At 48.2% G+C, this 12,517-nt stretch overlaps 1 protein-coding gene across 1 annotated transcript in view; it reads left to right on the top strand.

Annotated features, from left to right (window-relative positions):
• The first annotated feature begins 3,373 nt into the window (after positions 1-3,373).
• The window catches only part of LOC119441015 (probable thiopurine S-methyltransferase), a 29,592-nt gene continuing 20,448 nt past the window's right edge, over positions 3,374-12,517 (top strand). The window contains exons 1-2 of the mRNA XM_037705762.2: positions 3,374-3,467; positions 3,894-3,995. Of these exons, the coding sequence (XP_037561690.1) occupies positions 3,898-3,995 (98 nt within the window). The 5' untranslated portion in view covers positions 3,374-3,467; positions 3,894-3,897. The remainder of the gene's footprint in view (positions 3,468-3,893; positions 3,996-12,517) is intronic.

Genomic DNA, 12,517 nt, shown 5'->3' with positions numbered 1-12,517 from the left:
TAGTCTTATACAAGCAGTGTTGCGTGTCTACTAGTTTCTCTATTAGACTAATAGGTCCTATTGGCCTTATGCAGATTGTTGCGGGTCTTTTACAACATGTACTGCTAGATTCCGCAGCTCTTGTTTGCTGGTGAAAGTTAATCGACAAAAAATTAGACTATTGGACCGCTTGCTTGCATGGAGAGGTGTTTCTAATTAATCACTGAAAAATTAAAAATTCTGATGTACAATTGTGCAGCAGATTGCATTCGCACGTTTGCATTTGTTTCAGCGCACCATCTCTCAGCGACATACACAAAAGCGACGTGCGCCTACATGGTCTTGCCAATTTTGCTTCACTGAGCCTCGTCACGATGAGTCAAGGAAACAGCTAGTGTTTACAGCACACGAAAAAAAAAAAAAAAAAGAAAAACCCGAACAACCAGCCGTCAGATCGCGGTGCCCGGTCAGCTTTCGAACGACGGTCAAGAGCAGCAACCATATTTGTTTGCCGCTGAAGTTTCGTCAGTGTCGTATTTTCTGTTGAAGTGCGCATAAAGTAGATGTTAAACTTTTAATCTAAATTACTAAATTGTTATCGCATATAAAAAGCTGTAATATTTATTGACATCAAAGAGCAGTATCGCAGAGAAGGGAACACGGCGGGAGGGAAGAATATAAAACTGCGACCGTAGTCAGCCGTATAGTTGCGCACAGCATGTGTGCCATGGCGGCTGCCATGTCAAGGCGAGGCGTCACGCGAGGCGTGCGTGCATGTTAGTGAATGAACGATGTGTTTTTAAGGAACCCGTGGTGTTAGCGCCTGCGCATCTCATTCGTGCAGTAGTATATTTGAATAGTGTTATCTATGGCTGCTGTTGTGACTTCAAAACAACGCAAGGCAACTGTTTTACCCCTGCCCTTCGCGGCTTTGTGGATTTTTCAGCGTGCATCGATGTGCAGTGTTCTCCCCGGCGCCGATTCACAATTTCGAGGTAATTATACTTCTTATTCTTCTTAGTGTGAAGTGTTTTCTTCTTCTTTTTTTTTATCCTGACGGTGGACGTAAGTACTTCTGTACAGTGCCGTCGGGCCGATTAATGTGTGCGTTGCAGCAATGACATGCCTGCTTCCGACAACGCTATGCAAGATTTCTGTCTAGAGTTCTTTATATCTGCCTTCTGTTTCGATGGAACACATATCTTATGTTGATATTGTGTGCTTTATAATTGTCCTATCGTGTCACGTGGCGTCATTTTTTATTATGATAAACATTTTGAGCTAGCATATATCACTGTCCTAAAATTAGTTTGGTAATTCTGTATTCTAATTCTTCTATATGTGTGTATTTTTGTGCCCAGGTTGTTTAACCACTTCCTCAAAAGGACGTCCTTTGGTCGAAGTCAACGAAAAGCTCGCAATCAAGATTGCTGACCTGATGAAGATCTCGAAAGATGAATCTGTAAAAATACATGCTGTGCTAATAAATGCTTTTAGCAATTTTACCTGTTTTTCATTATGTATTGGTACATTGCAACATTTTCTTTCACTAACAGACTGTAGTAGTGTCAATAAACTAATAGGCTATTAATGTTTGTATTAGAATTTTTGCTAGGGAATTAAGCAATAATAGCTGAACTGCCTTAGTTGTATGAAATCCACCAGCAGAATACACTTTTGATAGGCTTCTGCATGGGCCAGTTGCAATGGGGACCAACTGGGACCAGTTGCAATGGGGCCAACTGGGAATTGTTCCATAAACCAGTTTAACTGGAACCAGTTGCATTCCCAGTTGGAAATTTTCACCTGGGCGTGCCCATACTCTGTCACCTGGTGCATACTTGACTTCTCTTCGCCGCAAGTTGAATCGGTCCGCGTCGATGCGCTGCCTTTGGTGAATGCGGTGTCGCGCCAGCTGACGTGCTTCTCGGCCCTCTGTGTAAAGTCGCTGACGTCAGGGTTCTATCCTGCACTGTCGCTTACAGGTAGAATTTCACTGTGGTACTTACCCACAGTGGGCGTTTGACCAAGAAGCGGGAGGTACATACCGGGCCAACGCTAAATAGCTCTTTGAGATTCTCGCCACGTGTTGATAATGATTATGGTTTCCATATTATGACAATACCCACAATGGAGAATTCGCCAAGCGTGTCTGCGCGTTGATGTGCTGATTATGATGATAACGATTTCCACGCAATGACACATATCCACAATGGGAGATAGGCCAAGAAGCGTGTCCGCGTGTTGATTATAATGATGACACTATGCCACATACCCACAACGGGGCCAAGAAGTTGGCGGTATATATCAAGCCAACGCCAAGTAGCTCTTTGAGATGATTGCCGTATGTTGATGATGATTTCCATGCTATGGCACGTACCGAAACTGAGTGACTGGCCAAGAAGCGAACGGTGCATTTCAAATAAATGAGAAGCAGTGAAGGAATGCACGTCTTCATAAGGTTTGTCCACATTGCGTAGCCAGTGCACGCGAGGGACACATGCGCGGGCCAGTTTTATTTATGCTATAAAGACGCAGTAATGAAGTGGGCTTCCATTTGATTACCCGCTTCACGAAAGCTTTGCTTCAGATATATTCAAACATGTGCGCTGGACCTGCATAATTTTCGTTTGATTCGATCAGCAGTTAGTGTCTCACATATTAGCTTTGCAGAGGGCGCAGAATCTGGTCTGATCAAATATGAGTAAGGCTCACCATTTTAATAGATTATCCTAGCTTTCTTGAGCAAATGAGCATAGCTTAAAGATGGGAATGCTTGATACCCAAAAGATGACCGGTTGCTGAACTTTAGTCATCCTTTTAGCAGTGTTCAGTCGGAGCAGATGCGAGGTCGTGAAAGCGTACTCTGCACACCACAGCCGAAGGCCACAGTGCTCGGTCTTGCTTGCATTTCCGAAGATATAGGACTTTAGCAACCATGCGTTTGGGTATCTGATTATACCGCGCATATGCGTTAAGTGAGCGGGAGCATCACTATAATTCCAGAATTTCCTATCGACTGCATTTGCGGGAAAGTGCTTTGACGCGTAGCAGTTGCGCATGGTATTTACGCACGCGGAAACATTAGAAATCACAAATGGCCCGTGCCGCCGCGAGATGCGAGTCGGCAGTTAAGTCTGTCATTACGGTAGGCCCCGACATGTGCCCAGTGTTGTACTACAGGTCTCGGAGAGCCGCCCGAGGGTATAGGGCAAATTTGAGGTCAACAAGAGCGCCGGTGATCTCTGTGTGGCCAGCGATAAGAGCGCGGGCCCTGTACTTCAAACAAAAATGTGCTCCGTTGTCATGAGGGAAGAACCTTCGTTCGGCCTTCGCCAAGATATCCGCACGATGTGCCGTAAAAACGACTAATTCCAGGCGAGGCCGACTGATGCTTCATCGCTAAATGGCGTTCTTGTTCACAGTGGGACACGACGACAGTCATCGCACATCTCGTCACTAGCCCGCGGCCAACAGCAGAGGAGCAGGTGCTTTTCAAGACTATTTCGCGACTTAGGTAGCGCACGTTGTTTTATAGCTGGCGCATAACCTAATTTTATGCGAAGAGCAGACGAACACAGGCAGAAGTGACAGGCGGTGAAACGATTCTTCCAAACTGTTAAGCGGCTGTACGCAAGCGGCGAAAGTGTGCGTCTCTGTGTGTTTTTTTAACGGAGGATCGAAGTGAAATTTGATGTTATTAGTGCCTGTCGTGTTCGTAGAGCTCGTATGTACGTAGGAAATACAGTAATAAGTTGGCGTCTATGTCGGATACCGCTACCGGTATGACCGCACAGCAGATGACACGCCGAATGTAATGGTCGGAGTGTATTAAGCTTATGAAAAGTCCAGCCAAATTCGGCGGAGGGCCGATTATTTGTTACCGACAGCGCTTGATGTTTCATCTTTCGCAGCGACATGCCGGACACTGGCCACGCCGAGGCGTCATTACGCGACTATTGGTCGCAACGGTGGAGCACGCAAGACTCGCCTTGGACTCGACACGGTATCCACGCGTGAGTATAGGAAGCCAGAATTCCGTGTAGCTCTTCTCTCGCTGTGAAAGCGGCACCTGAAGGGCAACCAGTGAAGCAGTAGCGAACGCATTCGTCGCATATATTTCGGTAGCGTGGAGTAAATTTGTCTCAGTATCACCACATTGCGCTTAAGCGTTCTCCTGATTACCTCTTCATCTTTGATACGAAATATAGTTTCGGAGAAAGGCCGATACGCAACTTAGCTGCCGTTTGCGAACGCGAGCCCGTCAACCTGTAATCATTGGTCGTTCTTGATGCATTGTCGCAAAGCGAGCGTTACTTTAGCTGAGCGGTAATTCTTCAGACATCGGCGCTCCAATTTCCAGTGATGACTACGACAAAAGCCACTGCGACGGTCTCGCCTTCCGCTCCCACACTCAGAGTCCAACTAAATCGCATTGATTTGAGAGCACCCGCACAGTTCATGCCTGGACAAAAGCAACCCCACTAAAACTGACAGCTTGGATCGAAGTTATACGTTCCGTTGTACACATTACACCATACTTATGGGGTTATTTTAAACAGTAGGAGTCCGCGTAGGCTCCCAAAATTCAGAAATTACTGTGGGGCCCCCAAAAACGCTACATAAAGGGGTGTAAATAATTTAAATCACTGTGACTGGGGCGATGAAGAGTTTGAGTGGAAACTTTTCGCAGTTATAGCTGAATCGATCTACGAGTTAACGTGGCTAATTAAATTGTTTGCGAAATGGCAAAGTAGTTAATTGGGCGCGTCAGTCAGACCTTTGTGCCGTCAAAGGTGGTGCTGCAGGAGAAGTCGCGCGGACAACGCGTGTGGATTAAACGAAATCGCGAACAGAGGCATGGTGCATGACGGTAGCACGATTTTGTGTGGTGGGAACGCTTGACGGGAACACTGGTCCTTACCGAATTATTCTGAAACGTTTCATACGTTTTTATTGCTAAAGTATTGTCACTAGCGGCGATCCTGTGGTCGGTGCTTGGACGATGACGACGACAACGGTGTGGCTATCTGGTGTGCACGCGCTCGTCCTTACCATTGCTGTATCGTTGTGCGCCTTGCGTTGTAAATATATCCATTGTATGTAGAATCTCACCGTAACATCTTTGGTGGACGTGCGGGGTAAGCTCGCTACAACACCGGGAAGTGGATCTTCGCAGCGGACGGCGCGTTGCTGCCACCACAATGACCGATCAAGTGACCCAGTGTGAGCAAGGCCCGTCACCGGTTATTCTCTTGCACCCATCGTCCGTTGAGAACTCGAGGCCATGGCACCAGTTACCGCTAGTGAAGGTATGCAAGGCAACAACCTGGCTACTATTTCGCAAATTCAGGCCGTGGTTCGCCAAGAGGTCGCGAACATGGGCATTGTACCCGCATTTGATAACGGTAATGCTGCTACCAACCCAGTCGCCCCTGTCGTCGCTGCTCTACATCGAACACTACCTTCAGGTCACGTTATCGAAATCCAGCTGATTGGCGCACGCCTGATGACCGGCCCATCTGCTTCACATGCTTTAGGATTGAACACACCGCCCGCCATTGCCGCAGCCGCTGGCCCACGTCCTATCAACCAAACCCTTACAATCGCCCAGACCGTGCACCATATGCTTCGTAGTTTAGTACTGAGGCCTAAAGTGCTGAAGGTCCTCTTAGGGAAAACCGGATCAGCCGCTCACCAACGCCCCAGCGCCGTCAGTCCCGCTCGCCCCAACCTCGCCGCTCTCGGTCTCCCTTTGACCGCCTCTCGGAAAACTAGCCAGTGCAGCCACCGGAGGTGACGCTGCATTTGCTACCCGGCCTGAAAATCCTCTGTCCCCCATACCTGATGCAACCTTCTTGAAGTTCTGGTTGGTGGTGTGGTAGTTACAGCTCTTGTTGATACCGGCGCACAAATTTCTGTAATGAGCTCGAACCTCCGCCGCCGCCTCCAGAAAGTCCTGACGCCCGCGACTTCACCTACCGTCCGAGTAGCCGACGGGAGTACACCTGCGGTGCTTGGAATGTGCACTGCACGCATCACGATTTTGGCTCGCCACAAATCTGTTCTTTTTGCTGTACTAGAAGAGTGTCCCCATGACCTCATAATTGGAATCGACTTTCTGTTCACCCACGCTGCCCTTATCGACTGCTCCGCGGGACTTCTCCGGCTAGAACTTCCTTCGTGCTCCGACAAGGTCGATGCCGGCACACCCCGCCTGCTCTCCGTCGAGTTTCTTCGACTGCCTCCGCAAGCCGCGATATACGTCCAGCTTTCAGCCTTTCCGCCCCTACCCGACGGCGACTACGTTGCGTTCCCTGTTCCTGAGGTCGCCATGACACGCAACGTCGCGCTCCCCCTATACTGTGGTGACAGTTACAAACAACCGCACCTCTTTTCCCATCATCAATTTTGGCTTCTCGACGCAAGTTATTCCTCGCGCCATATCACTCACTCCTCTGACCCCATTGGCCGGCCACACGATTTCTGCCCTGACCACAGAACCTCCACCGGATTTTTAACCACCGTCATCGCAGTCAGGTTCGTCCTGCGACCACTTCACAAGCATTATATCAGGAGACCTCCCTCCGACACAGTCCGCTGCACTTCGCCGCGTGATGGTTTCCTACCAGGATATCTTTGACTTTGGCGACCGTCCTCTGGGCCAGACTTCCGTCGTCACCCATCGCATGCATACCGGCGATGCGAGTTCTATTCACCGACGGCCTCACCGTGTATCATCTCCAGAGCGTGCGGTCAGCCAACAGGAAGTGGAGAAAATGCTGGGCTAAGGCAAAATTGAGCCCTCATGCAGTCCTTGGGCCTCGCCCGTCGTACTTGTGAAAAAGAAGGACAGTAGCTGGAGATTCTGTGTAGACTACCGCCACCTCAACCAGATTACCAAGAAGGATGTGTATCCGCTCCCGCGTATTGATGACGCGCTGGACTGCTTGCACGGTGCCACATATTTCTTTTCCATCGACCTGTGCTCAGGATACTGGCAAATCGCTGTGGACGACCAAGACCGCGAGAAGATTGCCTTCGTGACTCCTGATGGCCTCTATCAATTTGAAGTGATGCCCTAGGCCTACGTAATGCTCCTGCTACTTTCTAGCGCATGATGGACTCTCTTTTTCGAGGCATCAGGTGGTCGATATGCCTTTGCTACTTGGGCGATGTTATCGTTTTTTTGACTACGTTTGAAAACCATCTCACTCGCCTGTCCACCGTGATTGATGTTTTTCGCCGTGCTCGTCTTCAGCTTAACTCGTCGAAATGTCGCTTTGGTAACCGTCAAATCTGCGTCCTCGGCCATCTTGTTGACGCTGCAGGCGTGCAGCCAGACCCTGACAAAGTCCGCGCGGTTCGTCAGTTCCCTACTCCACGGTCAGCCAAGGACGTCCGCAGTTTTCTTGGCCTGTGCTCGTACTTCCGTCGTTTTGTCCAGAACTTCGCGGAAGTAGCACGCCCTCTCACTGGCCTACTCAAGAAGGACGTCGTTTTCACTTGGGGTCGTGAACAAGCGGACGCCTTTTCATCGCTCGTTGCCATCCTAACGAACCCACTTGTTCTAGCACATTTCGACCCGTCAGCCAGCACGGACGTTCGTACCGACGCCAGTGGCCACGGTATAGGCGCCGTCCTTGCACAACAGCAGCACGGCCTACACCGCGTGGTCGCCTACGCAAGCCGCCTTCTGTCGCCGTCGGGGCAAAATTACTCTATAGTAGAACTCGAGTACTTAGCTCTGGTCTGGGCCATCGCAAAATTCCGACCGTACCTGTATGACAGGCATTTCTCAGTAAATACAGACCACCATGCACTTTGCTGGCTTTCCTCACTCAAGGACCCCACTGGTCGCCTTGGCCGTTGGGCATTCCGCTTGCAAGAATACTCATTTTCTGCGTTCTACAAATCTGGACGGCTTCATCAAGACGCCGACTGCTTATCGTGATACCAGGTCGATCCCCCTGATACCCTGGAAGATGAGCCTGACACTTTCGTTCGGGCCATTACAGACTTCATCCACATAGCTGACGAACAGCGCCGCGACTCATCTTTGCGGCCTATTATGGACGATCTCAAATCAACGCACCCTGATCCTTCCCTACAGAGTTTTGTGCTGCACAACGACACCTTACACCGCTACAACGCCCGGCCTGACGGCGCTGAGCTTTTGCTTGTTCCCGCACATGTTCGCTCTGCTGTTTTGCGCCAGCTTCACGATGCACCAACCGCCGGACACCTAGGCGTGTCACGCACGTATGATCGAATGAGTAGGCGCTTCTTTTGGCCTGGTCTCTACCCTTCTGTGCCACAGTATTTTGCGGCTTGTGACCTCTGCCAGAGACGCAAGACTCCTACCCTACTGCCTGCTGCAAGCCTTCAGCCCCTTGATATCCCTGATGAACCATTTTTCCAGGGGGGCTCGATCTTTTAGGGCCTTTCCCCATGTCAACCACTGGAAATAGATGGGTTGCAGTGGCCACTGACTATGCAACGCGGTACGCTATTACATGAGCAGTTCCCACCAGCTGTGCTACTGATTGATGTAGCCGATTTCACTCTTCACAATGTCATTCTGCGCCACGGTGCTCCTCGTCAGTTAATCACGGACCGTGGCCGCTGCTTTCTGTCTAAAGTAGTCGACGACATTCTTCGTTCCTGTTCGACCAATCACAAGTTCACCACTGCGTACCATCCACAGACAAATGGCCTTACCGAACGCCTCAACCGTACTCTCACAGATATGCTTGCTATGTACGTGTCGGAGGACCACCGAGACTGGGACATCACCTTGCCTTTTGTGACCTTCGCCTACAACTCTTCCCGTCATGACACAGCTGGCTACTCACCTTTTTATCTACTGTTTGACTACGACTCACCATTGCCCATGGACACCATACTCCATCCTCACGCAGACACATCCTCTGCCTATGCTCGTGATGCTCTTGCCCGTGCTGACATCGCCCACCAGGTGTCCCGCGATCGCTTGTCGGCTTCACAGGTCAATCAAAAATGTCTCTATGACACCGGGAGGTGAACTTCCCTCCGGGATCGCTCGTCTTGCTGTGGTTCCCGTCACGTCACGTTGGCCTATGCGAAAAACTCCTCTCCTGTTATGCTGGCCCTTACCGCGTCATACGCAAAGTCACTAATGTTACCCATGAGACCGCTTCGCTAAATCCTATGCCAGCCTCTGCAACAATCGCTAGTGACATAGTCTGTCTCGCGCCTTAATCCATACCACTCTCGGCCCGAGCCCTAATTGCACCGGGACGGTGCTTCTGCCGCCGTCGGGTAATGTCACGAGCGGCGATCCTGTGGTCGGTGCTTGGACGACGACGACGGTGTTGGTATCTGGTGTGAACGCGCTCGCCTTACCATTGCTGCAGCGTTGTGCACCTTGCCTTGTAAATATATCCATTGTATATAGAATCTCACCGTAACAATATATTCAGTCCCAGTGACTGCAGCATTCGCATTCTGAGAACAAAAATAATTTGTCAGAAAATATCAAACTTCTCTGGCATTCTTGATAGTTGTTGCAGAAGTAGTAGTAGTACAGTACTAGGAGGAGGAGGAATGAACGTTTATTGCTAGAAACAGCGAGAAAGTGTTCTTTCTTCGCCCTAGGTGGGCGGCTCTCTCAGTCCAGAAAGCCGTTGGCTAATGCCGCAGCCCGGGCCCGGTCCACCAGACTTCGCTGATCCTCCAGGCTCTGTGCCGTTAACATTGCCTCCCACGTTTCTTCGGTGGCTTGTATCGTTTCTGAGGCATCGTCTTGACTGTTTTTCTCGCGGTGTGGGCACACCAACACCATGTGTTGTAGGGTGTCTGGTACATCACAATATCGGCATAGGTATGAGAATTTAGTGGGATGCATCCGGTGCATGATAATTCCATGGACATATGTATTAGTTTGTAGTCTGCGGAGGGCGGTGGCTTCTTCCTTGCTTAATTTTGGATGTGGTAAAGGATATTCTCTTCTTTCGAGTCGGTAATGTTGCAGTATTATGGCGTAGTTGATGGGAATGTCCTCCACCCTCGTCGATTTCCGGATCCCGTGCGGCAGGAAATCCCGGCTGGTATGTTCTCGGGAGACAGCATGTGCTGCTTCGTTTCCTGCCAGGTGTTCGTGGCCTGGGGTCCATACGACGTAGGTTTCGGGTAGTTCTTGGCGTCTTGATAGCTCTTTTAGAATTTTCACGGCTTCGGCAGAGATTCGGCCTTTTTGTAAGTTTCTACATGCCGTTTGCGAGTCGCTCAAGATGATTGCGGTGTCCTTGCATGTGGCGATGCCGAGGATGATGGCCACTTCCTCCGCCGTTTCTGGATTTCTGGCCGGTATGGTGGCAGCGACTAGCTCATTCCCTTTGTTGTTGGTCACGGTAATTGCGTAGGCTCTTCTACCTGGGTATTTTGCCGCATCTGTATATCTCGTGTTGGGGTTCCTTGAGTATTTCTTGCTTAGCGCTCGAACTCTTGCTTGTCTTCTGTCTTTGTGGTGTGTTGCATGCATGTTTCGAGGTATTGGAGCGACTGAAATAGAGTCACGGAGAAGTGGCGGCAATGGGGCTTTCACGTCTGAGTCTGCTATAAAGTTTTCGCTGTATGCGAGTTTGCGAAGTACTGCTCTTCCTGTTTGAGTCAGCTTAAGGCGTTCCAGCTGGCTGGCCCTGTGCGCTTCACTCATTTCTTCCCAGGTGTTATGGAGGCCAATAGTACTAGAAGAAAAAAAAAAGCCGGCAGATCCCACGCCCTGTGGGAATCTATGTTATGCGAAGCAGTGTGTGGGGAGCCTACCAAGTTAACAAAACGACCACGTAGGCGGCTCTTTCATGACCTACATAACATGCATCTCATGACATTCATGTCATGAGTCTTCAGGAGTCACTTTAGCTACATTTAAGACAACTTAGGCGAAAGCCTTAGTCATGCTCATGAATATGACTTCTAGCAGTATCCTTTAGTGTTTCCTTCACTTGGTACCCACGTCCGAACCCATTTCAGTGGCTTTTGAGTGTTAATCTCTTTTCGCTGAGTCGTTGTCATTTTTGCTGAGTCATGCTCATGACTATGACTTGCACCACCATCCTTAAGTGTCTCCTTCACTTAGCACCCACGTTCGAACCCATTTCAGTGTTTTTTGAATGTTAATGTTTTTTCGCTGATTCATTGTCATTTTTGCTCAGTCATGCTCATGGCTATTACTTCTACCTGCATCCTGTAGTGTTTCCTGCACTTAGTACCCACGTCCGAACCCATTTCAATGGTTTTTTAGTATTAATATTTTTCGCCGAGTCATTGTTATGACCTACTTGACACGCATGTCATGACCTATCACTTATGTTCGTCATACACTGCTGTCATACTATGCCAATTTTGGCACCTACCAAGTTAACGAAATGACCATGAGAGCACCATGACGTAGGCGGCTGTTTCATGACCTACATGACACGCATGTCATGATATTCATGCCATGACATATCATTTATGTTCGCCATACGCTCTTGTCATAGTATGCCAATTTTGGTACATAGCAAGTTAACGAAACGACCATGAGAGAACAAAGACGTAGGCGACTAGATAGATAGATAGATAGATGATAGATAGATAGATAGATAGATAGATAGACAGATACTTTCAAAGTACCAAATGTTCGCCAAGAAATGCTTCGCATTTAAATCTTTATTAAATACAGAAGCCGGATGTGCCCATGATAAAGTTATCTCGTGTATTCATATGTATGTATAGTGGAAATCCGATTTTGCTTCACGCTATTTCCGGAAAAGGAGATTTTGGCGGAATCGTCTGTTTAGAACTCATAAAATTTGTAATCTGAGTCTGATAGCATAACTTCATTGCAATGTTTTTTAGCAGTATGAGTCAATGGCAATGCTAACATTTTCATGTATGATACCTCTGTTTTTAAAAATAGTATTGCATGGCTTCTGTAATTCATATGTATTTTGTTCCTTGTCTCTTTCTATTTCTTAATTGTGAACCAAATTAAAAGGCTTGCACGCTGTTTTTGGGCACATTAATCAACAATTAAATTCAATTAGCTACGTTAAATGCGAATATTTCACAGTCACGTATCATAACAGATGATTGTGACAGTTAATTAGTCACAAGACTGGCGTTTCGAGTATTTGACCACCCAATAAAAAAAAAACTTGATACCTAAAAAATTGGCAATGCCTGTTACAGCCAGCATCTCACCTAATAAATTATAATTCAGAATAAAAAAGAAGCTCGTCAGATTTATTCGTATCATTTTTATAGCGCTATCCTTCCAAGACCCTTTGTGCAATATATTGCACATTGCGCTCAACTTTTTTTTTTGAATTTCACTCGGAAATGATTACGCAAAATATTCATTCTGGGTATGAAGTACGGTGCATGTGTAACTGTAAATAAGTGGCTCACTCATACTCTTGTCTATGCGCTTTCGAGAAATTTGACACTAAATTGATGTAGACATCTGTGTCGTCCCAGAGGGCGGAAAGTAACCTTGAGGTGTGTTTCGAAATCA

The sequence above is a fragment of the Dermacentor silvarum genome, chromosome 2, assembly GCF_013339745.2.
Source record: "Dermacentor silvarum isolate Dsil-2018 chromosome 2, BIME_Dsil_1.4, whole genome shotgun sequence".
Classification (NCBI taxonomy): domain Eukaryota; kingdom Metazoa; phylum Arthropoda; class Arachnida; order Ixodida; family Ixodidae; genus Dermacentor; species Dermacentor silvarum.
This window is presented reverse-complemented; position numbering and strand designations above follow the sequence as displayed.